The sequence below is a fragment of the Mesoplodon densirostris genome, chromosome 19 (genome assembly GCF_025265405.1).
Source record: "Mesoplodon densirostris isolate mMesDen1 chromosome 19, mMesDen1 primary haplotype, whole genome shotgun sequence".
NCBI classification, from domain to species: domain Eukaryota; kingdom Metazoa; phylum Chordata; class Mammalia; order Artiodactyla; family Ziphiidae; genus Mesoplodon; species Mesoplodon densirostris.
In genome coordinates, this window is record NC_082679.1 from 7,563,680 (window position 1) to 7,587,365 (window position 23,686).

The 23,686-nt window shown below is 53.0% G+C and overlaps 3 protein-coding genes across 3 annotated transcripts; all 3 read left to right on the forward strand.

Moving 5' to 3' along the window:
- Nucleotides 1-9,583: 9,583 nt before the first annotated feature.
- On the forward strand, nt 9,584-12,079 carry KCNA7 (potassium voltage-gated channel subfamily A member 7). Its single transcript, XM_060084098.1, has 3 exons — nt 9,584-9,621; nt 9,657-10,260; nt 11,261-12,079. The coding sequence occupies exons 2-3, from the start codon at nt 9,706-9,708 to the stop codon at nt 12,077-12,079; spliced, it is 1,374 nt and encodes a 457-aa protein (XP_059940081.1). The 5' UTR covers nt 9,584-9,621; nt 9,657-9,705.
- A 5,749-nt stretch (nt 12,080-17,828) lies between these two features.
- Nucleotides 17,829-18,461, forward strand: NTF4 (neurotrophin 4). Its single transcript, XM_060085636.1, has one exon. It carries the CDS (start codon nt 17,829-17,831, stop codon nt 18,459-18,461), a length of 633 nt encoding a protein of 210 aa, XP_059941619.1.
- A 1,967-nt stretch (nt 18,462-20,428) lies between these two features.
- SAXO3 (stabilizer of axonemal microtubules 3) lies at nt 20,429-23,027 on the forward strand. Its single transcript, XM_060083096.1, has 5 exons — nt 20,429-20,584; nt 20,870-21,070; nt 21,171-21,332; nt 22,043-22,170; nt 22,655-23,027. The coding sequence occupies exons 1-5, from the start codon at nt 20,429-20,431 to the stop codon at nt 23,025-23,027; spliced, it is 1,020 nt and encodes a 339-aa protein (XP_059939079.1).
- Nucleotides 23,028-23,686: the final 659 nt, after the last annotated feature.

Consider the following 23,686-nt stretch of genomic DNA (forward strand, 5'->3'; position numbering starts at 1 on the left):
ATAGGGGTAGGGGGAAAAAAGGGTTATTATAGGACTATATGAAATCACTTGTGTGAAACTTTTGAAAATTGTAAAGCACTATAGAATTTAAAGAATCTTTCATTCAATAAAAAAAAGAAAGGAGGAGGAGGATGGACCTAGAGATTATCAATACTAAGTGAAGCGAGTCAGACAGAGAAAGACAAATATCATATGATATCACTCATACGTGGAATCTAATTTTTAAGAAATGATACAAATGAACTTACTTACAAAACAGAAACAGACTCACAGATTTCGAAAACAAATTTATGGTTACCAAAAGGAAAACATGGGGAGGAGGGATAAATTAGGAGCTTGGGATTAACATACACACACTACTGTATATAAAATAGATAACCAACACTGTATAGCACAGGGAACTCTACTCAATATTCTGCAATAAACTATAAGGGGAAAGAATCTGAAAAAGAATGAATATATGTGTATGTATAACTGAATCACTAAGCTGTATACCTGAAACTAACACATTGTAAATCAACTATACTCCAATAAAAAAATTTTTAAAAAGAACACAGGAAAAAAAAAAGGAGGAAGAAGAGGCAGTGTTCAGAGTGTCTAATGCTGCTGAGAAATGCAGAAACATAAGGACTGAGGTTTGGCTACCACAGATGACCTTGACTAAACAATGGGAGATGAAACAGACCTCAGGTAGGGAAAAATCTTTAGAGAAGTTTTACTACAAAGGGAGCAGAGAGAGGTGATAATAGCAGGAGAGGGAAGTGGAGTCAAGGAAGGTTAGGTTTTGGGTGTTTGGGGTTTTTTGGCCAGGCCACGCGGCTTGTGGGATCTTAGTTCCATGACCAGGAATCAAACCCATGCCCCCTGCATTGGAAGCGTGGAGTCCTAACCACTGGACTGCCAGGGAATTCCCCCTTTTATTTTTTTAGGATAGAAAAGATGTTAAGATAGAAGGTCTTATAGCAGAATTGTCTGCTGATGGCAAAAAAAATAAATTAAGCATATACTTATCACATAACCCAGCAAGTTCACTCTTAGCTACTTATTCAGGAGACCTGAAAACTTATGTGCGCAAAAAAACATGTACATGATTTTTACAGCAGCTTTCTCCATAATTGCCAAAAACTAAATGAAACTCAAACGTCCTTCATATAGGGAATGGAAAAACACATGGGCACACATGCCTTGGAATGGTACTGAATGTTAAGAAGGAAAAAGAGTCAACTCTACTTCAATAAGAAATAAAATGTAGGGACTTCCCTGGTGGCACAGTGGTTAAGAATCCACCTGTCAGTGCAGGGCACACGGGTTCAAGCCCTGGTCCGGGAAGATTCCACATACTGCGGAACAACTAAGCCCGTGCGCCACAACTACTGAGCCTGCACACCTAGAGGCCGTGCTCCGCAACAAGAGAAGCCACTGCAGTGGGCCTCCCTGGTGGCGCAAGTGGTTGAGAGTCCGCCTGCCGATGCAGGGGATACGGGTTCGTGCCCCGGTCTGGGAGGATCCCATATGCCGCGGAGCGGCTGGGCCCGTGAGCCATGGCCGCTGAGCCTGCGCGTCCGGAGCCTGCGCGTCCGGAGCCTGTGCTCCGCAACGGGGGAGGCCACAACAGTGAGAGGCCCGCATACTGCAAAAAAAAAAAAAAAAAAAAAAAAAAAAAAGAGAAGCCACTGCAGTGAGAAGCCTGCGCACCAAAACGAAGATTAGACCCCACTCTCCACAACTAGAGAAAGCCTGCACACAGCAACGAAGACCCAACGCAGACAAAAAAATGAATGAATGAATGAATTTTTAAGAAAACCGTAAAGGAAAGAGCTACTGATACACACAACAGGAATGAATCTTCCATGCATTATGCTGAGTGTAAGAAGCCATATTGAAAAGGCTACATATCCTATGATTTCATTTACACTTGACCCTTGAACAACACGGGTTTGAACTGCGCAGGTCCACTTATACGTGGATTTTTTTTCAGTAGTCAATACTGCAGCACTAAACGATCCGGTTGGTTGAATTCCTGGATGCAGAACCATAGATAACCATAGATAACCATAGATAACAGAGGAACCACAGTACTCAGATTTTTCAATTGCGTGGACTGTCAGCACCCCTATCCGACCTGGAGCATTGCTCAAGCGTCAACTATATTTGACATTCTGGAAAAGGCAAAACTACAAGAACAGAGGGAGAGAAAACAGAGCAGTTGTTTCCAAGAGCTGGAAGTGGGGGAGGCAGCTGACTACAAAGGGAAGGAAGGAACTTGGGGGGAAGGATGGAAGGTTCTATATTTTTACTATAGTGGCAGTTACATATCTATCTGTTTGCCAAAATTCATAGAAGTGTACGTGTAAAGGGTCAATTTTATTGTATGAGAATTAAATCTCAATAAACTCGACCAAACAAAAAAACTGGCTTCCCCAAATTATTCATTAATGACAAAGGGAAAAAATAATAACTTTATAATGGAGAAATCCAGCAGACACTAGCCTAACCAAGTGATCAAAATTAATGTCACCGGTGATAAGATATAGCAACATCATGTGTCCCCAGTATGATGTGATGAGAAGGGAACTTCAACTGTGTGGCATCCTCCCTCCCCGCAAAAAACTATAATCTCAATCTTATCAAGACAAGACACCACATAAATGCAAATTGAGGGTCAGTCTGCAAACTAACTGACCAGTATTCTTCAAAAGTGTTGAGGTCATTAAAGACAAGGAAAAAGTAAGAAACGATTGCAGAATTGCAGGAGGCTAAGGGGACATGACAGCTAAATGCAACGTGGTACCCTGGGTTGGATCCTAGAAGAGAGAAAGGAAATTAGTGGGGAAATGGAGGCAATTGGAACGTCATTCAGTCAACAGCATTGTACCAGTGTCAATTTCTCCGTTTTAACAAATGAACCTTGGCAATGTAAGACGCTAACATTAGGGGAAACTGGGCGAAGGATATCACGAATTCTCTGTGCTATCTTTGCCACACTTTTGTAAGTCTGAAAATATTTCAAAGTTAAAAGTAAAGCAAAGAAAAAAGATCTTATTATAACCCAGGAATGACAACCTGATACCAAGGAATAGGAGAAACTGACATTGAAATTGACATAACACGTCTGTGTTAGTTTCCTATTGGCTGCTGTAACAAATTACCACAAAGTTAGTGGCTTAAAACAATACACATTTATTACCCTACAGTTCTGGAGGTTGGAATTGTAAAATGGGTCCACCGGGCTGTGTTCCTTCTGGAGGCTCTAGGACAGAAGTCATTTCCTTGTTTGCTTTCTCCAGCTTCTAGAGGCTGCCTATATTCCCTGGTTCATGGCCCTTCCCTCCAGCTTCACAGTCAGCAAAGTAGCATCTCTCTCCTCTCTGACTTCTACTTTTTTTGTTTTTTCATTTTTAATTATTATTATTTTTTGTCTTTTATCTTATTTCCCCCCAGCACCATGCACAGCATGCAGGATCTTAGCTCCCCGACCAGGGATCAAACTCATGCCCCCTGCAGTGGAAGCATGGAGTCTTAACCACCTGGCCACCAGGGAAGTCCCCATTTTTAAGTATTTTCCATTTTATTTTAATTTCTTACCTGTACGTCTATCCTCACATCATCTGAGAATCTGACCTTCCTACCTCCTTCTTGTAAAGACCCTTGTGATTACCTTGGGGCCACCGAGGTCATCTGGGATAATCTCCCCAACTCAAGAGCCTTAATTTAATCACACCCACAAATTTTGTCATATAGTATTGGGTTGGCCAAAAGGTTCATTCGTTTTTTTCCATAAGATGGCTCTAGGAGCACTTAGTTGTCTTTAACCTCATTTGAAACAATTTTGTTAGATTGTATGTGACAGCTTGTCATATCAGCGTGCATTTAAAAAAAGACGTATCAAAACTGGTGAATTTTTGTGTAGCCATTTTAATATTGAAGATGGAAGAAAAAAAGCAACATTTTTGGCATGTTATGCTTTATTATTTCAAGAAAGGTAAAAATGCAACTGAAATGCAAAAAAAAAAAAAAGATTTGTGCAGTGTATGGAGAGGGTGCTGTGACTGACTGAACATGTCAAAAGTGGTTTGTTAAGTTTCATCCTGGAGATTTCTCACTGGATGATGCTCCATGGTCCGGTAGACCAGTTGAAGTTGATAGAGATCAAATCGAGACATTAACTGAGTACAATCAACATTATACCACGCAGGGCTTCCCTGGTGGCACAGTGGTTAAGAATCCACCTGTCAATGCAAGGGACACGGGTTTGAGCCCTGGTTCAGGAAGATCCCACGTGCTGCGGAGCAACTAAGCCCGTGCACCACAACTACTGAGCCCATGTGCCACAGCTACTGAAGCCCGTGTGCTCTAGAGCCCGTGCTCTGCAACAAGAGAAGCCACCGCAACGAGAAGCCCACGCACCGCAACAAAGAGTAGCTCCTACTCGCCACAACTAGAGAAAGCCCGTGCACAGCAACGAAGACCCAATGCAGCCAAAACAAGCAAACAAATAAATAAATAAAATTTAAAAAATAAAGCAAAACAAAACATTATACCACACGGGAGATAGCTGACACTCAAAATATCCAAATCAAGCGTTGAAAATCATTTGCACCAGCTTGGTTATGTTCATCCCTTTGATGTTTGGGTTCCACATAAGTTAAGCGAAAAAAACTTGCTTGACTGTATTTCTGCATGTGATTCTCCACTTAAACGTAACGAAAACGTTCCGTTTTTAAAACAAATTGTGACGGGCAATGAAAAGTGGTTACTGTACAATCATGTGGAACGGAAGAGATCATGGAGCAAGTGAAATGTACCACTGCCAACCACACCAGGGGCTGGTCTTCATCCAAAGAAGGTGATGTTGTGTATATGATGGGACTGGAAAGGAGTCCTCTATTATGAGCTCCTTCTGGAAAACCAAATGATTAATTCCAACAAGTACTGCTCCCAATTAGACCAAATGAAAGCAGCAGCACTCGATGAAAAGCATCCAGAATTAGTCAACAGAAAACGCATAATCGTCCATCAGGATAACGCAAGACTGAATGTTTCTTTGATGACCAGGCAAAAACGGTTACAGCTTGGCTGGGAAGTTCTGATTCATCCACCATATTCATATTCACCAGTCATTGCACCTTCGGATTTCCATTTATTTCCGTCTTTACAAAATTCTCTTAATGGAAAAAACTTCAGTTCCCTGGAAGACTGTAAAAGGCATCTGGAACAGTTCTTTGCTCAAAAAGGTTAAGAAGTTTGGGGAATATGGAATTTTGAAGTTGCCTGAAAAATGGCAGAAGGTAGTGGAACAAAAAGGTGAATACGTTGTTCAATAAAGTTCTTGGTGAAAATGAAAAATGTGTCTTTAAAAACCAAAGGCACTTTTTGGCCAGCCCAACATATTCAAAGGTTCTGGGAATTAGAACGTGGACATCTTCCGGGGGTGTGTGTGGGGGGACATCATTCTGCCTCGCATATTAATGATACAAGAGAATTAGGAGTGATGACAGGAGCTGAGTCTGCAGGCGGGACAGAGAGATGGGACCCAGGACACAAGGCAAGATGTTGGTCTTGGATTGGGAGGGACAGATGAAAAGCAGAGCATCTGGGCAGCTGACAGAATGGGCTGTGGGAAGATGAAGTGTCTGGTAGCCTCTACGCTTTCAGAAGAATGACGAGCGAGGGGATCAGCTGACTTGAAGGTGAGGAGGACGAGGGTGCGGTGGGGATTTGAGGAGAATGAAGATGGGGAATGGCCATCTTGTGGGGGGGCGGGTGCTGAGCGTACCTTGATGAAGGACACAGAGCAGGGTCACAGGAGGGCTGGGATTTGGGATCCAGCCCCCCTCAGAGCCCCCTGGGAAGGCAGAGTGGGTGAGAGGATTTACTAGGGTTAGGGTTTCACCCCAGCAGTGCCCTGGAGGGGATCATAGGCAAAGAAGGGAAAGACATCCGAAGGAGAGTGACTTTATGGGGGACCGTGGAACGGTGGAAGCGGGGGGAAGAGGGAAGGGAGGACAAGATGGGGGGAGTCAAAGATAATGAGAATCTAATGGGGTCAATGCATTGTACCTGCTGGTGGGCTTGAAATTTGGCTTTATTTTTATTTATTTATTTTTTTGCTGCACCCCCCCACAGCTTGCAGAATCTCAGTTCCCCGACCAGGGATTGAACCCCAGGCCATGGCAGTGAAAGACAAGAATCTTAACCACTAAGCCACCAGGGAACTCCCTTGAAAGTTTTTTTTTTTTTTTTAATTTGGTTGGTGGGAAAAGGGAGCACATGGACAGAGAATGGGATGATAAAAATACAGTTTGCCTACTGTGTAGCACAGGGAACTATATTCAGTATCCTGTGATGAACCAAAATGGAAAAGAAGAGGAAAAAGTATATTTATGTATAACTTTATCACTATGCTGTGCAGCAGAAATTGACATTGTAAATCAACTATACTTGAATAAAATAATTTTTTAAAAAAAGAAGAGGAAATCAACTAAACTCCCATAAAAAAGAAAAACAAACAAAAAAGAGGAAGAAAAAAATAGAGTTTGGGGAGTTCCCTGGCGGTCCAGTGGTTAGGACTTGGCACTTTCACTGCTGTGGCCCAGGTTTAGTCCTTAGTCAGGGAACTAAGATCCCGCAAGCCGTGCCATATGGCCAAAAAAAAAAAAAGTTTTAAGGGCGTGTAGTTACTGATAATGACAAGGACAAGGGTATGACCAAGAAAGTGGGTGGCACAATCAAGGGGGACAGATAGATATGGGTGTAGAGTTTCTTTGGGGGGAAAACAAAAATTGCCTAAAATTGATTGCAGTGATGCATGCAAAACTATTATGAATATAGGAAGAACCATTGTGTTGTATACTTTATTTTTTTAAATTATTTTATTTTAAATTTATTTTATTTTTAAAAATTTTTGGCTGCGTTGGGTCTTCATTGCTGTGCGTGGGCTTTCTCTAGTTGTGGCGAGTGGGGGCTGCTCTTCCCTGTGGTGCGCGGGCTTCTCATTGCAGTGGTGTCTAAGTGCGTGGGCTTCAGTAGTTGCAGCATGCAGGCTCAGTAGTTGTGGCTCGAGGGCTCAGTTGCTCTGAGGCATGTGAGATCTTCCCAGACCAGGGATTGAACCCGTGTCCCCTGCATCGGCAGGCGGATTCTTAACCACTGCACCATCAGGGAAGTCCCATGTCGTATCCTTTAAATGAGTGAACTGTATGGTATGTGAATTGTAGCTCAATAAAACTGTAAAAAAGGAAGGAAGGAAGGGAGGGAGCTGGGGTAGATCAGAGGGCAAGACGGATGGAAATGATGGGTTCAGAGTACCAAGAGGCCACGTGTGGATTATCTAGTATCATGGTGTGTGTTAACAAACCACCCAAAGACTGTATGACTGAAAACAATAAAGATCATTTATCTCACTCACAAGTCTGCAAGCTGGGCAGGGCCTCAGGGAGATGGGTCCAGCGGGTAGCCTGGCTGGGGCAGGAGGATGTGCTTCTAAGATGGCTCACTCATGTGGCTGCAGGCTGGTGCTGGGGATCAGCTGTGAGTTTAGTAGCCTAGGGTCCTCTCCACATGAGCCTTGTCATCTAGCCTGCACAAGTGTCCCAAGGAAAAGAGTGGGGTGGAACGTTGCCTTTTATGATCCAACCTCGGAAATCACACTGCGTCTCTTCCAAGGTGGTCTGTTAGTTGAGGGTCTCACCAAAAGCTGGAGAATGGACTCCACAAGATAGGGTGTGACATGGCTCAGACAAAAAATATGGTCCTTTTTGGAAAAGACAACCAGGTACAGGCCAGGTTTTAGCAGAATCATCTATATGGGGATATTGAAATTATTAAGAATTATGAAAAACAAAGGAATTATGACAGTCGTTTTAGAGTGATGGATATAGAGCCAGGATTGAAAATCTTCCCTGAAAGAGTGGGAGTGGGCAGAAGGGAAAGGGATGAGTTCTTTAGGGAAGGCTGGGAAGAGGTGTCCATGGATAACTTGAGCTTCAAAGGAGCTGAGGGAGGGAGAATTGTCTGGAAGTGGCAAGAAGGAGCGCCCACCTCCAGGCTCAGTGGTAGGAGGGTGTTAAGAGATAGGGCTGCAGGCAGGAGGGGAGACTGGTGCACACAGAGCATTCAGAAACCCACAAAGAGGGATCTCTGTGGGCTCTGAGAATGAGAAAAAAAAAAGAGGAGACCAGAAAGAAGGGAAAAGCCCAGAGAGATGGGGAGACAGAGACCCAGACACGGGTAGGGCCAAAGACCATGAAAGAAAGGGACATAGACACAGAGAAAGGGAAACAGAAATCCAGATGGATGGTGACATAGCATCCCAGAAAGAAATTGTAGACAGGCAGAGAAAGAGGGCCAGAATTCCTAGGGGGTTAAAACCTTTAGTGTCTCTCTCTACTCCCCCAGCAGAGGGCGCCCGGGGCCTCATTCCCTGGAGTCCGGGTGTCCAATCCCCACGATTTCCCGCCAAGCACATCAGATGGGGCTATTTTTACCCCGTGTCATAGGACACCGGTGGCTGGAAGGCCATCGTCTATCTGTCCTTTGGTCCCTTCGAGTGACCCTGCGGCATTTCCCCAGCCCGCCCCTGACCTGTTCCTAGCAGGCCTGGCCTCCTTTTGCACTATTCAGGGCTGCAGCTCAGGCTTTGCTGGGTCTAAGAAAGTCTGGCAGAGAATCCAAGGTGGAGAACCCGGGGGTGGGGGTAGGGGCAACCCGAGCGAGGGCACCCCGTGTGGGGGACACATGCTCAGGGTTTAGAGCTGCTGGAGCATCCCCAGGATGGGGAAACCACCAGGACAATGGCAGAGACAACACAACCTAGGGTGAATGTCAGAGAGAGATTCAGAGATATGACTCGGGAGAGGCTCGGTCCTCCAGAGGCCCTGAGACAGAGACTTGCAGTAATTCAGAGAAACAGAGAAAGAAAGATACCCAAAGGGGAGACCCAGAGAATCCCAGGGACAGAGACACAGTGGGCTGAGAGGTAATGAGAGAGAAGAGACCCACAGAGACAAGAAGAAGAGAGTCCCAGACAGAGGGGAAAGACAGAGACCAAGAGAGACAAGAAATAAACAGAAATAGAGATACAAGAATCAAAAGGAAGACGGAGATTCGGAGAGACCAAGACACAGAGACTGACGGGAATCCCCAGACACAGATGACCCTAGAACGGCAAAGCTCAGAGATAAATGACCCATAGAGACACTCAGAGATACAACCCCGAGATCAGAGATACAGAGAGACTCAAAGTGAAGACATAGCCAGACACAGAGACATACAAAAGAACGAGAGAGAGAGAGAGAGAGAGAGACAAAGAGATGGAAATTTGTGACTCCAACAGAGCGGCTCAGATACTCATAAAAACATAGACGAGAGACATACACGGAAACCCGGAGAGACGCAGGACAGAGATCTCAGGCGATGGAGAGACAGAGGGAAACCCCGAAGGCCAGGTGGAGCCGGAGAAAGCGCAGCGCCGCGTCGCCTGGGGGTAAAGGGAGGGCGCCCCGGCAGAGGGCGCCCGGCCCTCTGCCCCGCCGGGGTCACGGCGCCCCCTCCCCCGCGTCCTGGCCGCACGGCCGGGCTATTTTTACGCGTGGACACCGGACACCAGGCTGGGGCGGCGGCGGCAGCGGCGGCCGAGGCGGGGCCGGGCCGGGTCGGGCGTCGGGGCCACACGTCCGTCCGCGGGTCGCCGGGGCTGCGCGCGCCATGGAACCCGGGTGCCCGCCGCCGTGCGCCTGCTGCGAGCGAGTGGTGCTCAACGTGGCTGGGCTGCGCTTCGAGACCCGGGCGCGCACGCTGGGCCGCTTCCCGGACACGCTGCTCGGGGACCCGGTGCGCCGCAGACGTTTCTACGACGGCGCGCGCCGCGAGTACTTCTTCGACCGGCACCGGCCCAGCTTCGACGCGGTACTCTATTACTACCAGTCGGGCGGGCGCCTGCGGCGGCCGGCGCACGTGCCGCTCGACGTCTTCCTGGAGGAGGTGGCCTTCTATGGGCTGGGTGCCGCGGCGCTAGCGCGCCTGCGCGAGGAGGAGGGCTGCCCCTTGCCATCGGAGCGCCCCCTGCCCCGCCGCGCCTTCGCGCGCCAGCTCTGGCTGCTCTTCGAGTTCCCCGAGAGCTCGCAGGCCGCGCGCGTGCTCGCCGTTGTCTCAGTGCTCGTCATCCTCGTCTCCATCGTCGTCTTCTGCCTCGAGACGCTGCCCGACTTCCGCGACGACCGCGACAGCTCGGGGCTCGCCGGGGTGGCTGCAGCCGGCCCGGTGAGGGGGCGGGGCCTGCGTGTGGAGAGGCGGGATTTGGGAGGAGCTGGACGAGGTCCACGGGGTCCTGGCCAATCACAAAGTGGGGTAAGGGGCACTGGTAGGTGGGGCCTCTCAGGACGGTGGGTCCTGGCTGTGGATGGGCAAGGCATTGGGGGCCTGGTTGGAAGACCTGACCAGTCAAAGGTGGGCAAAGGCCTGTGAGAGGTGGGCAAGCCAGGGACGGCGCCAGACCAGGGGACTCTACATTAAATCCTGGGCTGGGGGCGGGAAAGGTGTAGCTTAATGGGGCGGGGCCTGAGGATCTAAATAGGAGAACTTGCCTTTTCAGAAGGCGTGCGCTGAGGTAGGTGAGAAACCCAACTTTTGGAGGGCAGGAGCACAGGAGGACAGGTGTATTAAGAAATCAAAACTGAGGAATAAGGAGAGACTGAAAAATCGGGGGTCTATACGGCTGGCAGTAACCAATGGGAAGGATGGGCTGGAGGTAGTGAGATCTGGGACCTGAAGAAAGCCACCGAGGGAGCTGCAGATCGAGGGGTGGGGCCTGAGGATTGGGGCAAAAGGAATCCATCATAAAGAAAGTTGAGCTGAGGGCCGTGAGGGGAGGGGCCCGGGTTTTGGCATAAAGATAAGGTCTTTAACCATTATGGTCCAGGCTGCGTTTGGGGAGGGCAGGGCACAAGGGAGTGGGGCTAGGATGGGGACCGTCCCCATCTGGAAATTCAACTCTGGGGGCGGGAATTTGGGAGGGAAGAGATTGAGCCCTACTCAAGCATTATTTCAGGAGGCCCTGCCAATGAAGGATCAGGGACCCTAAAGTCAGCCTTCCCTGGGGGTCCCGAGAAGGAGTGTACTACAGCTAGGTCACCGGGGTTCTGGGGGTAGCAGCTATTGACCAATTTGTAAAGAAGTAGTTGAATATTTAAGCAGGAAATATGGCCATTCCAGTGCGTCCCAGCCCTGGCATGGTCCTCCCTGAACCCCTTCCTCTCTGCAGTTTCCGGCTCGGCTGAACGGCTCCAGCCCAGTGCCTGGACCCCCACCTCGCTTGCCCTTCGATGACCCGTTCTTTGTGGTGGAGACATTGTGCATCTGTTGGTTCTCCTTTGAGCTGCTGGTGCGCCTGGCGGCCTGCCCAAGCAAGACAGCCTTCTTCAAGAATGTGATGAACCTCATCGATTTCGTGGCCATCCTGCCTTACTTTGTGGCACTGGGTACTGAGCTGGCCCAGCAGCGGGGGGTGGGCCAGCCAGCCATGTCACTGGCCATCCTGCGAGTCATCCGACTGGTACGCGTCTTCCGCATCTTCAAGCTGTCCCGGCACTCAAAGGGCCTGCAGATCTTGGGCCAGACCTTAAGAGCCTCCATGCGAGAGCTGGGCCTCCTCATCTTCTTCCTTTTCATTGGTGTGGTCCTCTTCTCCAGCGCAGTCTACTTTGCTGAGGCCGAGCGGGCAGACTCCCATTTCACCAGCATCCCTGAGTCCTTCTGGTGGGCGGTGGTCACTATGACCACAGTTGGCTATGGAGACATGGCGCCCGTCACTGTGGGCGGCAAGATAGTGGGCTCTCTGTGTGCCATTGCCGGCGTGCTGACCATTTCCCTACCTGTGCCAGTCATTGTCTCCAACTTCAGCTACTTTTACCACCGGGAGACAGATGACGAAGAGGCTGGGATGTACAGCCATGTGGACACGCAGCCCTGTTGCCCACTGGAGGGCAAGGTCAATGGGGGGTTTGTGGATCAAGAGGTTCCTGAGCTCCCACCTCCACTCCTCTGGGCTCCCCCTGGGAAACACATGGTCACCGAAGTGTGAGGGACAGTTGAGGTCTGCAGAACCTCACATTTCCTTGGAGGGAGGGAGGGAGGGAAGGGAGGAAGGAAAGTTGGGGGGAGGGTGTTGGGTTTAGGAAGAACTAAGTTAAGTGGTAATGAGTTGGGCAACACTAAGTCTTATTGGGTCTTGAGTTGTGGATTGGTAGCTCCTGTGGGTACCTCCTTAGGTGACAGCGAATGGCAATGGATTATGCTGATTTGAGGGGGGGCTCCATCGGTTTGTATTGTACTGGGTTGTGTAAAGCTTGGGGTAGTATTGCGATAGGTTTTGTCACATAATTCTGTGAGTTTCTTAGTTCCAGGTTGGGTCAGGTTGGGTTACAAGTGTAGGTGAGTCTTGTCCAAGTGCATTATGCAGGATTCTGTGGTTTTATGAGTCCCCTAGGGCCATGTTGGATCAAGTAAGGTGGTCACCACGGCACTGTTGGGACTGAGTGTGTGTTCATGCATGGTGCTGTAGAGTTGGGTTGAGACACTGGAAACTGCGTGGCTTTGTGATTCTTCTAGGGCCATGTTATTTTAAGTTCTGTGAACTTGTGAGTCATGTAGAAATATGAAGAGTCATGTGATAGAATGTGAGCTTTCTAGGTCGTATGAGGTTAAGTTGGGTTGGAATGTATGAGCATAGGAGTCTTTCAGGGTTCTGTTGTGTTGAATTGTGTAGAGTTATGTGGCTAGTTTGTCGGGGCTGAGTTGAGTCGTAATGAGTTGTATAATCATGTGAACCTCGTAGGACCAGTTCAGTTGGGTCATACAACTGTTTGATTTGGGTTACATCAAATTGCATCCTGGAGTCCTATAGGAACGTTGGGTTGAGCTGGACTGTATGTATGAGCACCACAGGGCCATGCTGGTTTGTTCTGCATTTAGTGGTAGCGCAAGGACCCAAAAATAACAGCACCAGGAAGAAATCATGTGTCAAGGAGTGAATATGGTATGTGGACTCTAGGAGACCAGCTGAACTGGCTTGCCCCGTGTCATCCCTATAAGGGGCAGGGCTAGGTTCTGTATTTGTAGATTCAGTTGGTCACACAGAAGGCTTCTGGGTGAACTTGGAAGATGTAGATGCCCCTTCCACTTACCCCACACCTGCTTTGTTTTGCCATTCAAACCCCTTCTCTATCTGTCTTCCCATAGAGTTTTCCTTCCAGACATGGAGATCAGAGCCACAAGGGAAGGGGAAAGGGGGAGAAACTGTACTCTGTTCAGACATGATGGGGGGATAGAAACCCAGAGGAGGGGGACAGAGAGCTGGGGAGGGATAGAGACCCAGAGAAAGAAAGAGAAAGAAACCCCAAGAGGGGAAAAAGACCCAGAGAGAGGGGGAGACAGAGACCCAGAGGGGGCAGGTATCAGGCACCCAGAGAGAGAGGGACAGAGACCCAGAGTTGGAAAGAGACCAGAGCACCCCAGAGAAAGAGAACCAAAAAAGAAAAAGGCAGAAAAAGTCAGTGCCCCTAAACCTGAGAGAGATGCACGGTGTATGCCATGGAATCACAAAGGGATCCCAAATCAGGATGCACCAACCTATCCTCCCGCAGCTCAAGAAGTGTGTCAGACAAACTGCAGGGCCCACTCTATCTTCCTGGGGAGAAAGCAGTGTCTCAGAGCATGGGAGTGGCTTCCCAAGTTCTCATGGCTTGTCCCCGGCGAGGGATGCGGGGCTGGACTTGTGGCCTGCTGCTTGACCCTACATGTCCCCATCAGCCTGCTGGTCTGCACAGGACTTCCCGAGTCTAACAGCCTCATTTCTCACAAATGAGGAAACTAAGGCTCAGAGGGGAGGGGGTTACCCAAGGTCAGAGGTCTTTCAGTACTAAAAGGGCATTTGGAGGAGGAAGAAGAGGAGGATGGTTACGTCACTAACATGTATAGGGCTGCCTATGTGCCAGGTAACTTTCAAAGTACTTGTATTAATTTATTAAAATCCATCCAGTGGTTTACAGAGAGTTGTTGTTATTTTTAGCTAGGAAACCACCCCCCTTTCTTTTTTGGTCAAATGAAATCTCACTTAGGAGCACCAGTGTGATTCATCAGAGGGTGTGAACTGGTTTGAGGGGTCTCTCTTGACAACTCACAATGTGGGTAACAAATTCCGTTTGGAAACCCCTGATTTAATCCAACCACCTTTTTACACAGAGAGATAGAAGAAGGTACAGATTGTGAGAAGTGTTTGATAAAGGTTGAAAATAATGTAACCTTTAAATAATATAACACTTCTCTCCGAAATGGAGAGAAAGGCACTTTGGAAAAGAAACGGAGACAGACAGACCCCCTCACAGTGGCAGACACAGGGCAGAGTCTGGGAGGCAGGCACAGAGCCCAGCACGGGGACCCAAAGAGGAAGAGATATGTGCAGAGAGGACAGAGATACCCAAGGGGAGGAGGGAGAGCAGGAGCGAAGAGGGCAGCGGTCTGGGAGGGGGTCAGAGACAGGAGGGAGGACAAAGACCCATAGAAGGGGGAACAGACCAGAGAGGAGGGGCCAGAGATCCAGAGAAGAGAGAGGGACAGGGACCCAGACAGAGAGGAGAGGGATACAGAGAGAGGGGGAGGGAGACCCAAGGAGAGAGGGGGAGACGGAAACTGTCTCCCATTACTCTTTGAAAACTCACCCCTACTACCCCGTCAGAGACTGAAAGTTGCATAAAGTTCCTCTGGTAGGGGGTGGGGCATGTTGGGTGCTTAGGGGTATGGGAAGCATGGCGAGGTCAGGGAAGTGACCTGAGTGGACACTCAAAAGACTGGGAAGCGCCCCTCCTCCACCCCAATAAACAACCGCAGCAGCCTTCTATGTGGCCTTGGCTCGGATGGGGAGAGGTGAGGGGAACACCCTAATCCGGGGACACCCTTCCCGCCACCTTGCCACGCTATATTTAGGCTGAGGGAGGGGTACGGGATGACCCCCCCTCCTCCACGAAGGCAGGTGTCGGCTTTCCTCCTGAAAATAGCTCCAGGGGAGGGGTGAGGCGTTAAGTCTGTCCCGGGACTCCAACTCCTGTCTGATCTCCGTCTGTCTTAAGGTCTCTCTTTCTCTGGGTCTCTGTCCCCCTTGTGGGGTTCTGTCCCCTTTTCTCAGCATGTCTGTCTCCTCTCTCTGCATCTGTGTCTTCTCTCTCTCTCTGGGTTTCTGTCTCCCTCATTCTCTGGGAGCCTGTCCCCTTTTACTCTCCATTTTTGTGCCTTTCCCCCACCTCCCTTCATCTGTCACTATTCACTTTCTTTCTCTAAGCAGGTCATTCTGTTGCCAAATCACATCTTTGTCTATCTCCGGGTCCTGGAATACCTTGAGTTGCTCTTATCTGAACTCAGGACAAGACCCTCTCCCCAGTCCCCATCCAGGAAATTCCAGCAGAGAGGACTTATGTGGGAGAGACCCCCCTCACCCAGCGTCTCCCCGGGGCCTCGGGCCTTATCACTCCCCGAGCCCAGCTGGTTAATGTCTGGCCTGGGGCTCCCGGGAGAGTTGGGGATGAGAGCAGAGGGTGGGAATCTGCCCGGGGATTGACACTTCACTGGCAAAAGAACGCAAAGGAATCTCAGGCCCAGACTCCTGGGTCTGAGGGAGGAGGGGGCTGGAGCTGAGGAAGAAGGGGCTGGGGGTCCAGACTCCTGAGTCTGAAGGAGGAGGGTGCTGCGCGGGCCCAGACTCCGGAGTCTGCGGGAGGAGGGGGCTGGGGACCCGGACTCCTGGGTCTGAGGGGGGGGGGGGGGTGCTGGCGCCTGGCCTCCTGGGGCTGAGGCGGGCAGAGGGCTGAGCTAGCCAGGCCGGGTTTCCAAGGTCTCGGCACGCGTGTGGAAGGCGGGATCCCCCGGCCCCTCCTCCGCCGTCGGGCGCCGCCCCGCCCCCGCCCCCGACCCGGGCCCTCGGGAGCTGGTGCCGCGAGGAGCCGGTGGGCGAGCGGGCGTCCCTGCAGCCAGCGAGCAGGAGGAGGAGCCGCCGCCGCGCCAGGGGCAGCCGGGGGAGCCGAGGAGTGCGCCCCAGGTAAGAGCCTCCGCGCCTCCTCCCCCGGGATTCCGGCGTCCGGGTCGCCCTGCCCCCGGGTAGGGAGGGACGGGGGCGGGACCGGCGGGGGCGGGGCCTGGCGGAGGAAACTGAGGCAGGAGGGCAGGGTCCCAGAGGGAGAGCCCGTGACCCCCAGCGGGGTCTCAGGAGTCCGGACCCCCTGGCTAAACCTTCTGGGGGAGGGAGGGCCGGGGAGTCCGTATATCTGAGTACCTGGGAAGGAGCTTGAACTCCAAAACTCCAGGGTCTGAAGGAGGAGGGCACCGGGGGTCCGGACTCCTGGGTTTGAAGGAAGAGCGATTTGGGGACCTGGACTCCCGCATCTGAGGGAGGGAGCTGGGGACCTGAGTTCCTGAAAGAGGAGGCAGCTGGGGCCGGGGCTCTTGGGTCTGAGTGAGGAGGGGGCGAGAGCCTGTTCTCCTAAAGGAGGGGGCAGCTAGGGCCCAAGACTCCAGATCTGAGGCAGGAGGCAGCTGGAAACCTACACTCCGGGTTCTGGTTGGGTCAACATGTGCCCCTCTTCACAATTCCCCCTTCCCATTTCCCCATCTCCCAGCCAGGGCAGGCGGCCACGCCAGGTATGTGCAATAGAAGTCTTGGACGGGCCCTGGCCTGTCCTGTGAGGAGAGAACATTCCAGGAAGCAGCCTCCAGGACCCGGGGCTTCTTAAGTGTGGGCCCTCAGACACCCGGGTGTCCAGGCCAGCCCTGCGCCCGCCCTGTCTGAGAGATGAATGGGCTGAGGAGGATGTGATCTTTTCCAGCCTCCTTCATCCTCAGCGTCTCCCCTCCCCTCTCCTCGCCCCATCTGCTTTCCACCCAGGAGCCATCACCTGGGCAGGGCAGGGGCCTCTAGCAGGGGGATGCAGCCTTGACTCTTGGTCCCTTACACTTTAAAAGGAACACTGAGAAGGGGAGTGTTCAGGCCCCCTCCTCCACCTGCCTCTATAACCTACCTGTTCCCTTCCTCCGCTAGGTGGTTGCCCCCTCCCTCTCCTGAGATGTCAGGAAGGAGGGGGCCACCTGCGTCCCCCACAGGGGCCCCCCGGAGCCTGGGGGCCCCCAACCCCGGAGCTCGGAGGCAGAGGAGGTGCTGACAGGTCTGGTAACCACCCACTTCTTCTCAGTCCTCTCCAGGCCATCCTGTCCCAGAATCCACAGGCTTCCAGGATGTTCTAGAGAAACTGCAATATGCACAACCCTGCCAGTGTCTCCCAGCCCTGGGCCAATTTCATGGACAGGGAGACTGAAGCCCCACCTGAGAGGAAGTGTCTTGCCTTCACAGTGGCAGTTTTAAGCTGAACTTGGGTCTCCCTAGGATTCCAGAACATGACCTTTCTCAGAATTTTGGAAACTCAAACCTCCTCCAGGCTGCAGGGCTTAGGGTTCCTTGGGGTTGTAGAGGCAGGATGGCACAGTGGAGTTGCTGGGACAGGGTTCAAGTTCCACTTCCGGCATTTGCTGGCTGTGTGACCTGGTGCAAGTCACTAACCTCTCTGAGCCTGTATTTCCCCATTTGTTGGCTATTAATAGTAATAATAGTAGACTAATTATGATTAATCCAGAGGTTGGGCATTATCCAAGTCCTAGAATATAGGGTCCCCCAACGTCCTAGAACAAGTGCCAGAACTGCACAGAAGTTCCCATCGGCCCCCCCCCCACTAAGTTATTATCCTTCTCTCTAATTCCAGCTTCCTTCTCTCTATCCTCAGGTGCTCAGCGAGATGCTCCCCCACCCCTCAGGCTCCCTCCCCATCCTCCTACTTTTCCTCCTCCCCAGTGTCCCAATGGAGCCCCACGCCTCATCCTCACCCCTGCCCCCATTTCCAGTCCCCGAGTGGGACCTCTTGTCCCCCCGCGTAGCCCTGTCCAGGGGTACCCCCGCTGGGCCCCCTCTGCTCTTCCTGCTGGAGGCTGGAGCCTTTGGGGAGCCAGCTGGCAGCCCGGCCAACCGCAGTCGGCGGGGGGTGAGTGGGACGGCACCAGCGAGCCGCCGCGGAGAGCTGGCTGTGTGTGATGCAGTCAGCGGCTGGGTGACAGACCGCCGGACTGCTGTGGACCTGCGTGGGCGCGAGGTGGAGGTGCTGGGCGAGGTGCCTGCGGCTGGCGGCAATCCCCTTCGCCAGTACTTCTTTGAAACCCGCTGCAAGGCTGACAGCGCTGGGGAAGGTGGCCCCGGTGGGGGTGGAGGAGGCTGCCGGGGTGTGGACCGGAGGCACTGGGTGTCTGAGTGTAAGGCCAAGCAGTCCTACGTGCGGGCATTGACTACCGATGCCCAGGGCCGTGTGGGCTGGCGATGGATTCGAATTGACACTGCCTGTGTCTGCACGCTCCTCAGCCGGACTGGCCGGGCCTGAGGCCCATGACCGGGAACTGGGCAGGTAGAGGAAGAAGAGAGCTGGATGCTGAAAGACCTCAGGGGTGGCCTGGCTGCTCTAGGCCTCAGTTTGGGAACCCGTCAAATGGTCACAAAAATCACAGCTCTCTGATTTTGAGAGCTCAATCTGGGCAAGAAAGACATGATGAAACCAAATGGGGTTTTGAAGGATGAATAGGAGTTCTCTTGGATGAACTTGAGGGTAATAATGATGATGATGATGATAGCCAATATTTTCTGAGTGCCTACTGTTTATGAACTCTAATACACAACTTGTCAGATCAACTCTGGTGGATTTGACCATTGGAGGCCCTCAGCTTCTAAGTTGCTGACCATGCGATCTCAGAGGACATCACCTTGCTCACCCTGGAGAGAGTGACAAGGAGGGGATGTGTCAAGAAGTGTGTGTGGGAGCATAAAAACTGGAACATGTAGGCAACTAGTTGGGAGCTGGGGTTCGAATGAGAAAACTTACTTAGTCAGATAGGGCAAGTGTTGGCTTAGATATTCTGTTTTGAGGTAGTGAGCTACCTATCACAGCAGGAGCACAAGCAAGTTTGAATGACAGGAGGTCAGGATGCTTAAGAGTTTGGCTTTGGTGGGGAGTTGGAATCAGGTTTCTACCCCTCTTCCCTGTCCCAACCTTTACCCTATACTAGTAAAGAAATAGACCTTACCATTGTCCAGCTTGAGTAGAGCATGAGGTTTTGACCAACTGGCCTGCCCCCTGGCTGGGATCAGGGGTGATTTGGACCCTGATCAGCCTAGAGTGAGCCAGGAAAATCCAACAGGAGAAGCGGCACCAGAAGCCTGAATGAGGGGGTCAGTGGCACCCTGGGCCAGGCTGCAGAAGGCAGCCTCAGTTTTCCCTGTCTGAAGAACGGGTTGGTGGGATGAGATAATGGGGGCTGAGGAGGCAGAGGCTTTGACCAAAAGGGCTTTAAAGTGAGGAAGTGACAAGAGAAGTCAGGGATAGACCCCACACCCTCAGGACACCCCTTCATATATTACCATTCCATAGCCGCATGCAAACACAGACACACACTTTTGCCCTTGTTTCTACATCTCTGTGTTCTGGGTCTGTGGTTCCCGCTCTCTTTTCTGCCGCCTTCTTTGCTGTCTCTGTCTAAATTCCTGTCCCATCATCTCTGGGTCAGTAGCTCTCTTTCTGTCCCTGTTTCTCACTCACTGTCTCACCCATTCCTGTGTGTGTTTCTTTCTCATTCAGCAAAGCTCTTTCCACACCCCCCTCTTTATTGCTAAGTATTTCCCCGTGGGTCCCTCCCTCTTCTCGTACCCCCATACCCAGGTGGAAGTTTTCAACCAAATCAAAGGCAGGCAGGACAGGAGAAGCCAAAGCTGATGCTGAGTCCTTCAGCACACACAAGGAGGGAGGGAGAGCCCTGGGGAAGTCTGGAAGTCGTTACCCAGCCCCTCACCCCTGCCCTCTGCTGCCGAGGTGGGCTGTCCTGGCAGAAGGACGAGGTGGCCAAGAGGGCCGGGACCCTATAGGAAAGGGGGATGTTTCTCATGGATACCCTGATGCGCTGGGTAGCTCTGCCCTCCTCTCCCTCTGTTCCTCTATTTTTGGGTATCTGACCACCCCCCACCCCAGGTCTCTGTCCCCCTCTCTCTGCTGCCCCCTCTCTGGGTCTCAAACTCTCTGAACTCTGGACTTCTATTGCTCTCCCCCGCACTTTCTGCCCTCCTCTCCCTCTGGGTCTCCGTCCCCCCCCCATTTCTCTGAGTTTTTGTGCCCCTCTTGGTGTCTCTGTACTCCCCTCTCAATATCCTCCTCCCTCCTGCCTCCTGGAGTCTTTCTCACTCCATCCATCTGCACGCCCGCAGGCCCTTCATTGGCTGGGTTTAGGGTGGGAGGGTTCTGTCACCCGGGGCAACAGCAACAACAAGCCGGCTCCTGCTAGGCTACAGGGCGGGGGTGGGACCATGGGGGGTCGGACCCTAGCTCGGCGCTACGGTCCCCCACGGTCCCCCATCTCTGGGACCGAGGTGCCTGGATCCCAGCCCAGCTGGCATCTCACCAGCAGTGGCGTCGCCCACCACTTTATCCCGCCCGTGCCCTTTCCCCCGCCCACTGTGCAGGTGAGAGGACCCTAGGATCTTAGCCAAGAGGAGACTGGGGGCCCAGACTGAAGGAGGGGCCTGGGGATCCAGACACCTGCTGAGAGAAAAGGGGATTCCGGGTTTAGAGTCCTGTCTGACAGAAGGAGGAGGGTTCCGGGGACTCGGTCTGAGAGAGGAGGGGTCAGGGAACCTGGATGCCTGGAACGGGCGGTAGGAAGGGGCTGGGGACTGACTGGGAAGGATCAGGGCTTGCGGACGAGACTCCTGAGTCCCTTTAGCTGACGTCCTGCACCTTCTCCTCAGTCCACGGTCGCGGAGCCCCTGCCCCCGGCCGCAAAGCAGGATTTGCATATTTGGGCTTTCGACGAGGTCACCAGCAGATGGGAGACAACCTCGGGCTCAGCTCACGTGCCCAAGACCCACGGCGGGCCCTACGCGCAGCCCAAGGCCCCAGAACCTGCGGACCGCACGCGGATTGTGGGGATCAAGGATGTAGCGGAAAAAGTAAGGTTCTGGGATGCCCAGGTCCGCGGGAGACAGGGCTGGGGACCGCACTGGAGTCCCGTGCGCCCTCATGTTGTTTCCCCGCGTCGTCTTCTTGCAGCTCAGACACCGCGGCTGGCGCCTCCCTCTGATCACAAAGCACCAGTGCAGTGAGACGAGGGCGCAGTACACCGGCTGGCCCAGCCTGGACCGGGGCGCCACCTCCTTCATCGGGCCCCAGCCCCTGGAGCTTGCGGACCACAACCGAGGGGGCCCTTCCCAGGTAGCGGAGAAAACCGCAGTGGCAGGATCTGGCAGAGCTTTGAGACCCTGGGGCGGGGTCTGAGGGAATTTTGCGTCTGGGGTCTAAAGAGTGGGACAGAATCTGGAGGTTACATTGAGTGGGGAAGGGGCTTAGGCCTTTTGGGGCGGAGCCAGGAGGAGGAGGGGACTGGAAGCCCGAAATCCCAGCTCTGAGGCTGGGGCCACAGCTAGTACATCCTGGGGCGGGCCTAGGCGGTTCTGAGGCTGCGGGCGGAGCTAGGTAGCCTAATGTACGTGTGGGCGGAGCTTGAATATTCTGAGGCCGGTCTGGGGCGGAAGGCGGGGCTGGCTTCCCGTGGTAGGGTGGTGTAAGGAGTAATAGTCGCCCGAGGCGCCGCTGCATTCCAGGGGCGGGACCGAGAAGGTCTGAATCTAGGGGAGGAGCAGGGAAGGTTTTTTAGTGACTGGGTGCTTGGCTTTGTGTCCGATGACGGGCAGAAAGTATTTGGATTTTGGAGGTGAGGCTAGTAAGGGTTCTGATTTGGGGAGCGAAGCTGAAGTGCACTGGCGTGCAACTGGCCAGGAAGGATTCTGATTCTGGGGGCGGGTGTCGGCCTGGTTCAGAGGCGCTGTTGAGGCCGAAGGAAGAGGAATTCCGTCTGGGACACAGGGCATGAAAAAGGGTCTGAAACCTTTCTTGCTCATCCCTCCTCCCGCGATCCTCCTCAGGCTCTGATCCGCCGGACGAAGAACCCCGAGCTGGCCGGCCGGCCTTTCACTACTTCTGACCAGGGCATCCTGGACCGCCATCAGCTCTATCTGACCACTTCGGCCCGGGACTTCCAGGCCTATTCGAAGTGAGCCTGGATCCTCCCTTGGCACCGCCCCCCTGCACAGCCCCCGCATAGGCTGGTGGGACGCCGAGCCCCCCGGTGTTGGCTCCCCGTCTCTGACTCAGTAGTCTCGGCCTTCAGCTCCTGCACGCGCACTAATCAGAAGTCCAGATCCAGCCCCTACCTTTTTTAGCGCCCTGGTATACTTAGTGTCAACTCTCAGGAACAGAAGCCTGCAAACGGCCCAAGAAGGAGTTCTGGATCTGGGGACGTGGCCCTGAGGGTCTAGGGCGGGCTCCTTTGGTATTTGAGTCTCCCAGATAACTCTTTTCCGAGGATGCGAAAATTCCCAGGTTCCAGGCCCTTAAATACCTCGAGGACCCAGGAATCCAGGCTAGGACTCCCCAGTCCCATGCTTCCTAAAGCGTCCCTGACTCCTACAAATGTGTCCTCGAGGATCTATCTAGCTGTGCCCTTCCCATCGTGCCTCCACCCCAATCCCCGACAGGAAGGAGTTGTCAGGCTACCCTCGCAAGGACTCGATGACCTCCTGGAGCTTCGGGGAGACGCCCCAGGCCTGGGGCCCCGGCCCGAAGCAGCCGCCCGGTCCGTGCTCCTCTCGGCCACTCCGGCCGCCGAAAATCCGCGTGCCCCGCGCCCGTCCGGTGATGCCAGCCGTGCCGCACCGCGGGGCGCTGTCTCTGGCTCAAGAATCCTACAGCCCCCCGCTGCACCCACTCCGCCGGCTCGACCGTTTCTGCCCGCTGGAGCTGCCCTGGGGCGGCCCCCACTGGAAACCCGAGTCAGGCATCTACAGCGTGCCGCAAGCCTACAGCACCGAGAACTTCAACTACGGCAGCTTAAAGCCCGCGCTGGTCTGAGCCAGACGGGCCAGCCCCGCCCTGGACACGCGCCCCAAGCGGGGGCGGTGCCGAGCCTGGAAGACTGGGACTAGGGGTACACTGGGTGGGGCTAAGACGAGCAGAGCTTGGACCGTGGGCGGGGCGAATCTAACAAGTCCACTCGATCGCGGGGGCGGGACTGAGCCTGGAAAATGTACCTTGGGGCTGTGGGCTAGAGAGTGGGACACACCTTCTTCTCAGTCGACGACAGAGTTAAATAGCCTAAACCACGCTCTTTGCTGGGTTCAGTTCCGGCATCCTGGTTTCTGGGGGCCTGAGTGTGGGGCAGGTGGGATTCCCGCTGAATCCCTGGTGGAGGGGCGGCGCGTCTGGGTGGACCCCCCCACCTCTGGTGACAGAATCCAACATTGAAGCCACCCCCCTCCTAAGAAGTCGGACTCAGTCTACTGCAGGTGGAGCAGGGTTGAGGCTTCAGCCTATCACCACTGGAGGATTGTCAGAGGGGCGGTGCTCCAGCCTCTGGCGGGCTCCCCTCAGGATGGGTAGAGGGGGGCCCACAAGGCAAGGGGCACAGCTGCGACCTCCTATACCCTATTTCTTGTGCTCCCACCACGGACCTCCCTAGCGCCTGGGGACTGAGTCTGTGAAGTCCGCTTCACCTTGGGCGTCTTCTGCTT

What these genes read in the sequence shown, in the direction of transcription:
- KCNA7 (XM_060084098.1), top strand. Translation starts at nt 9,706, where the DNA reads ATGGAACCCGGGTGCCCGCCGCCGTGCGCCTGCTGCGAGCGAGTGGTG. An exon ending in GGGTGGCTGCAGCCGGCCCG is followed by an intron (nt 10,261 to 11,260) that starts GTGAGGGGGCGG and finishes TCCTCTCTGCAG; the next exon opens with TTTCCGGCTCGGCTGAACGG.
- NTF4 (XM_060085636.1), top strand. Translation starts at nt 17,829, where the DNA reads ATGCTCCCCCACCCCTCAGGCTCCCTCCCCATCCTCCTACTTTTCCTC.
- SAXO3 (XM_060083096.1), top strand. Translation starts at nt 20,429, where the DNA reads ATGGGGGGTCGGACCCTAGCTCGGCGCTACGGTCCCCCACGGTCCCCC. An exon ending in TCAAGGATGTAGCGGAAAAA is followed by an intron (nt 21,071 to 21,170) that starts GTAAGGTTCTGG and finishes GTCTTCTTGCAG; the next exon opens with CTCAGACACCGCGGCTGGCG. An exon ending in GACTTCCAGGCCTATTCGAA is followed by an intron (nt 22,171 to 22,654) that starts GTGAGCCTGGAT and finishes AATCCCCGACAG; the next exon opens with GAAGGAGTTGTCAGGCTACC.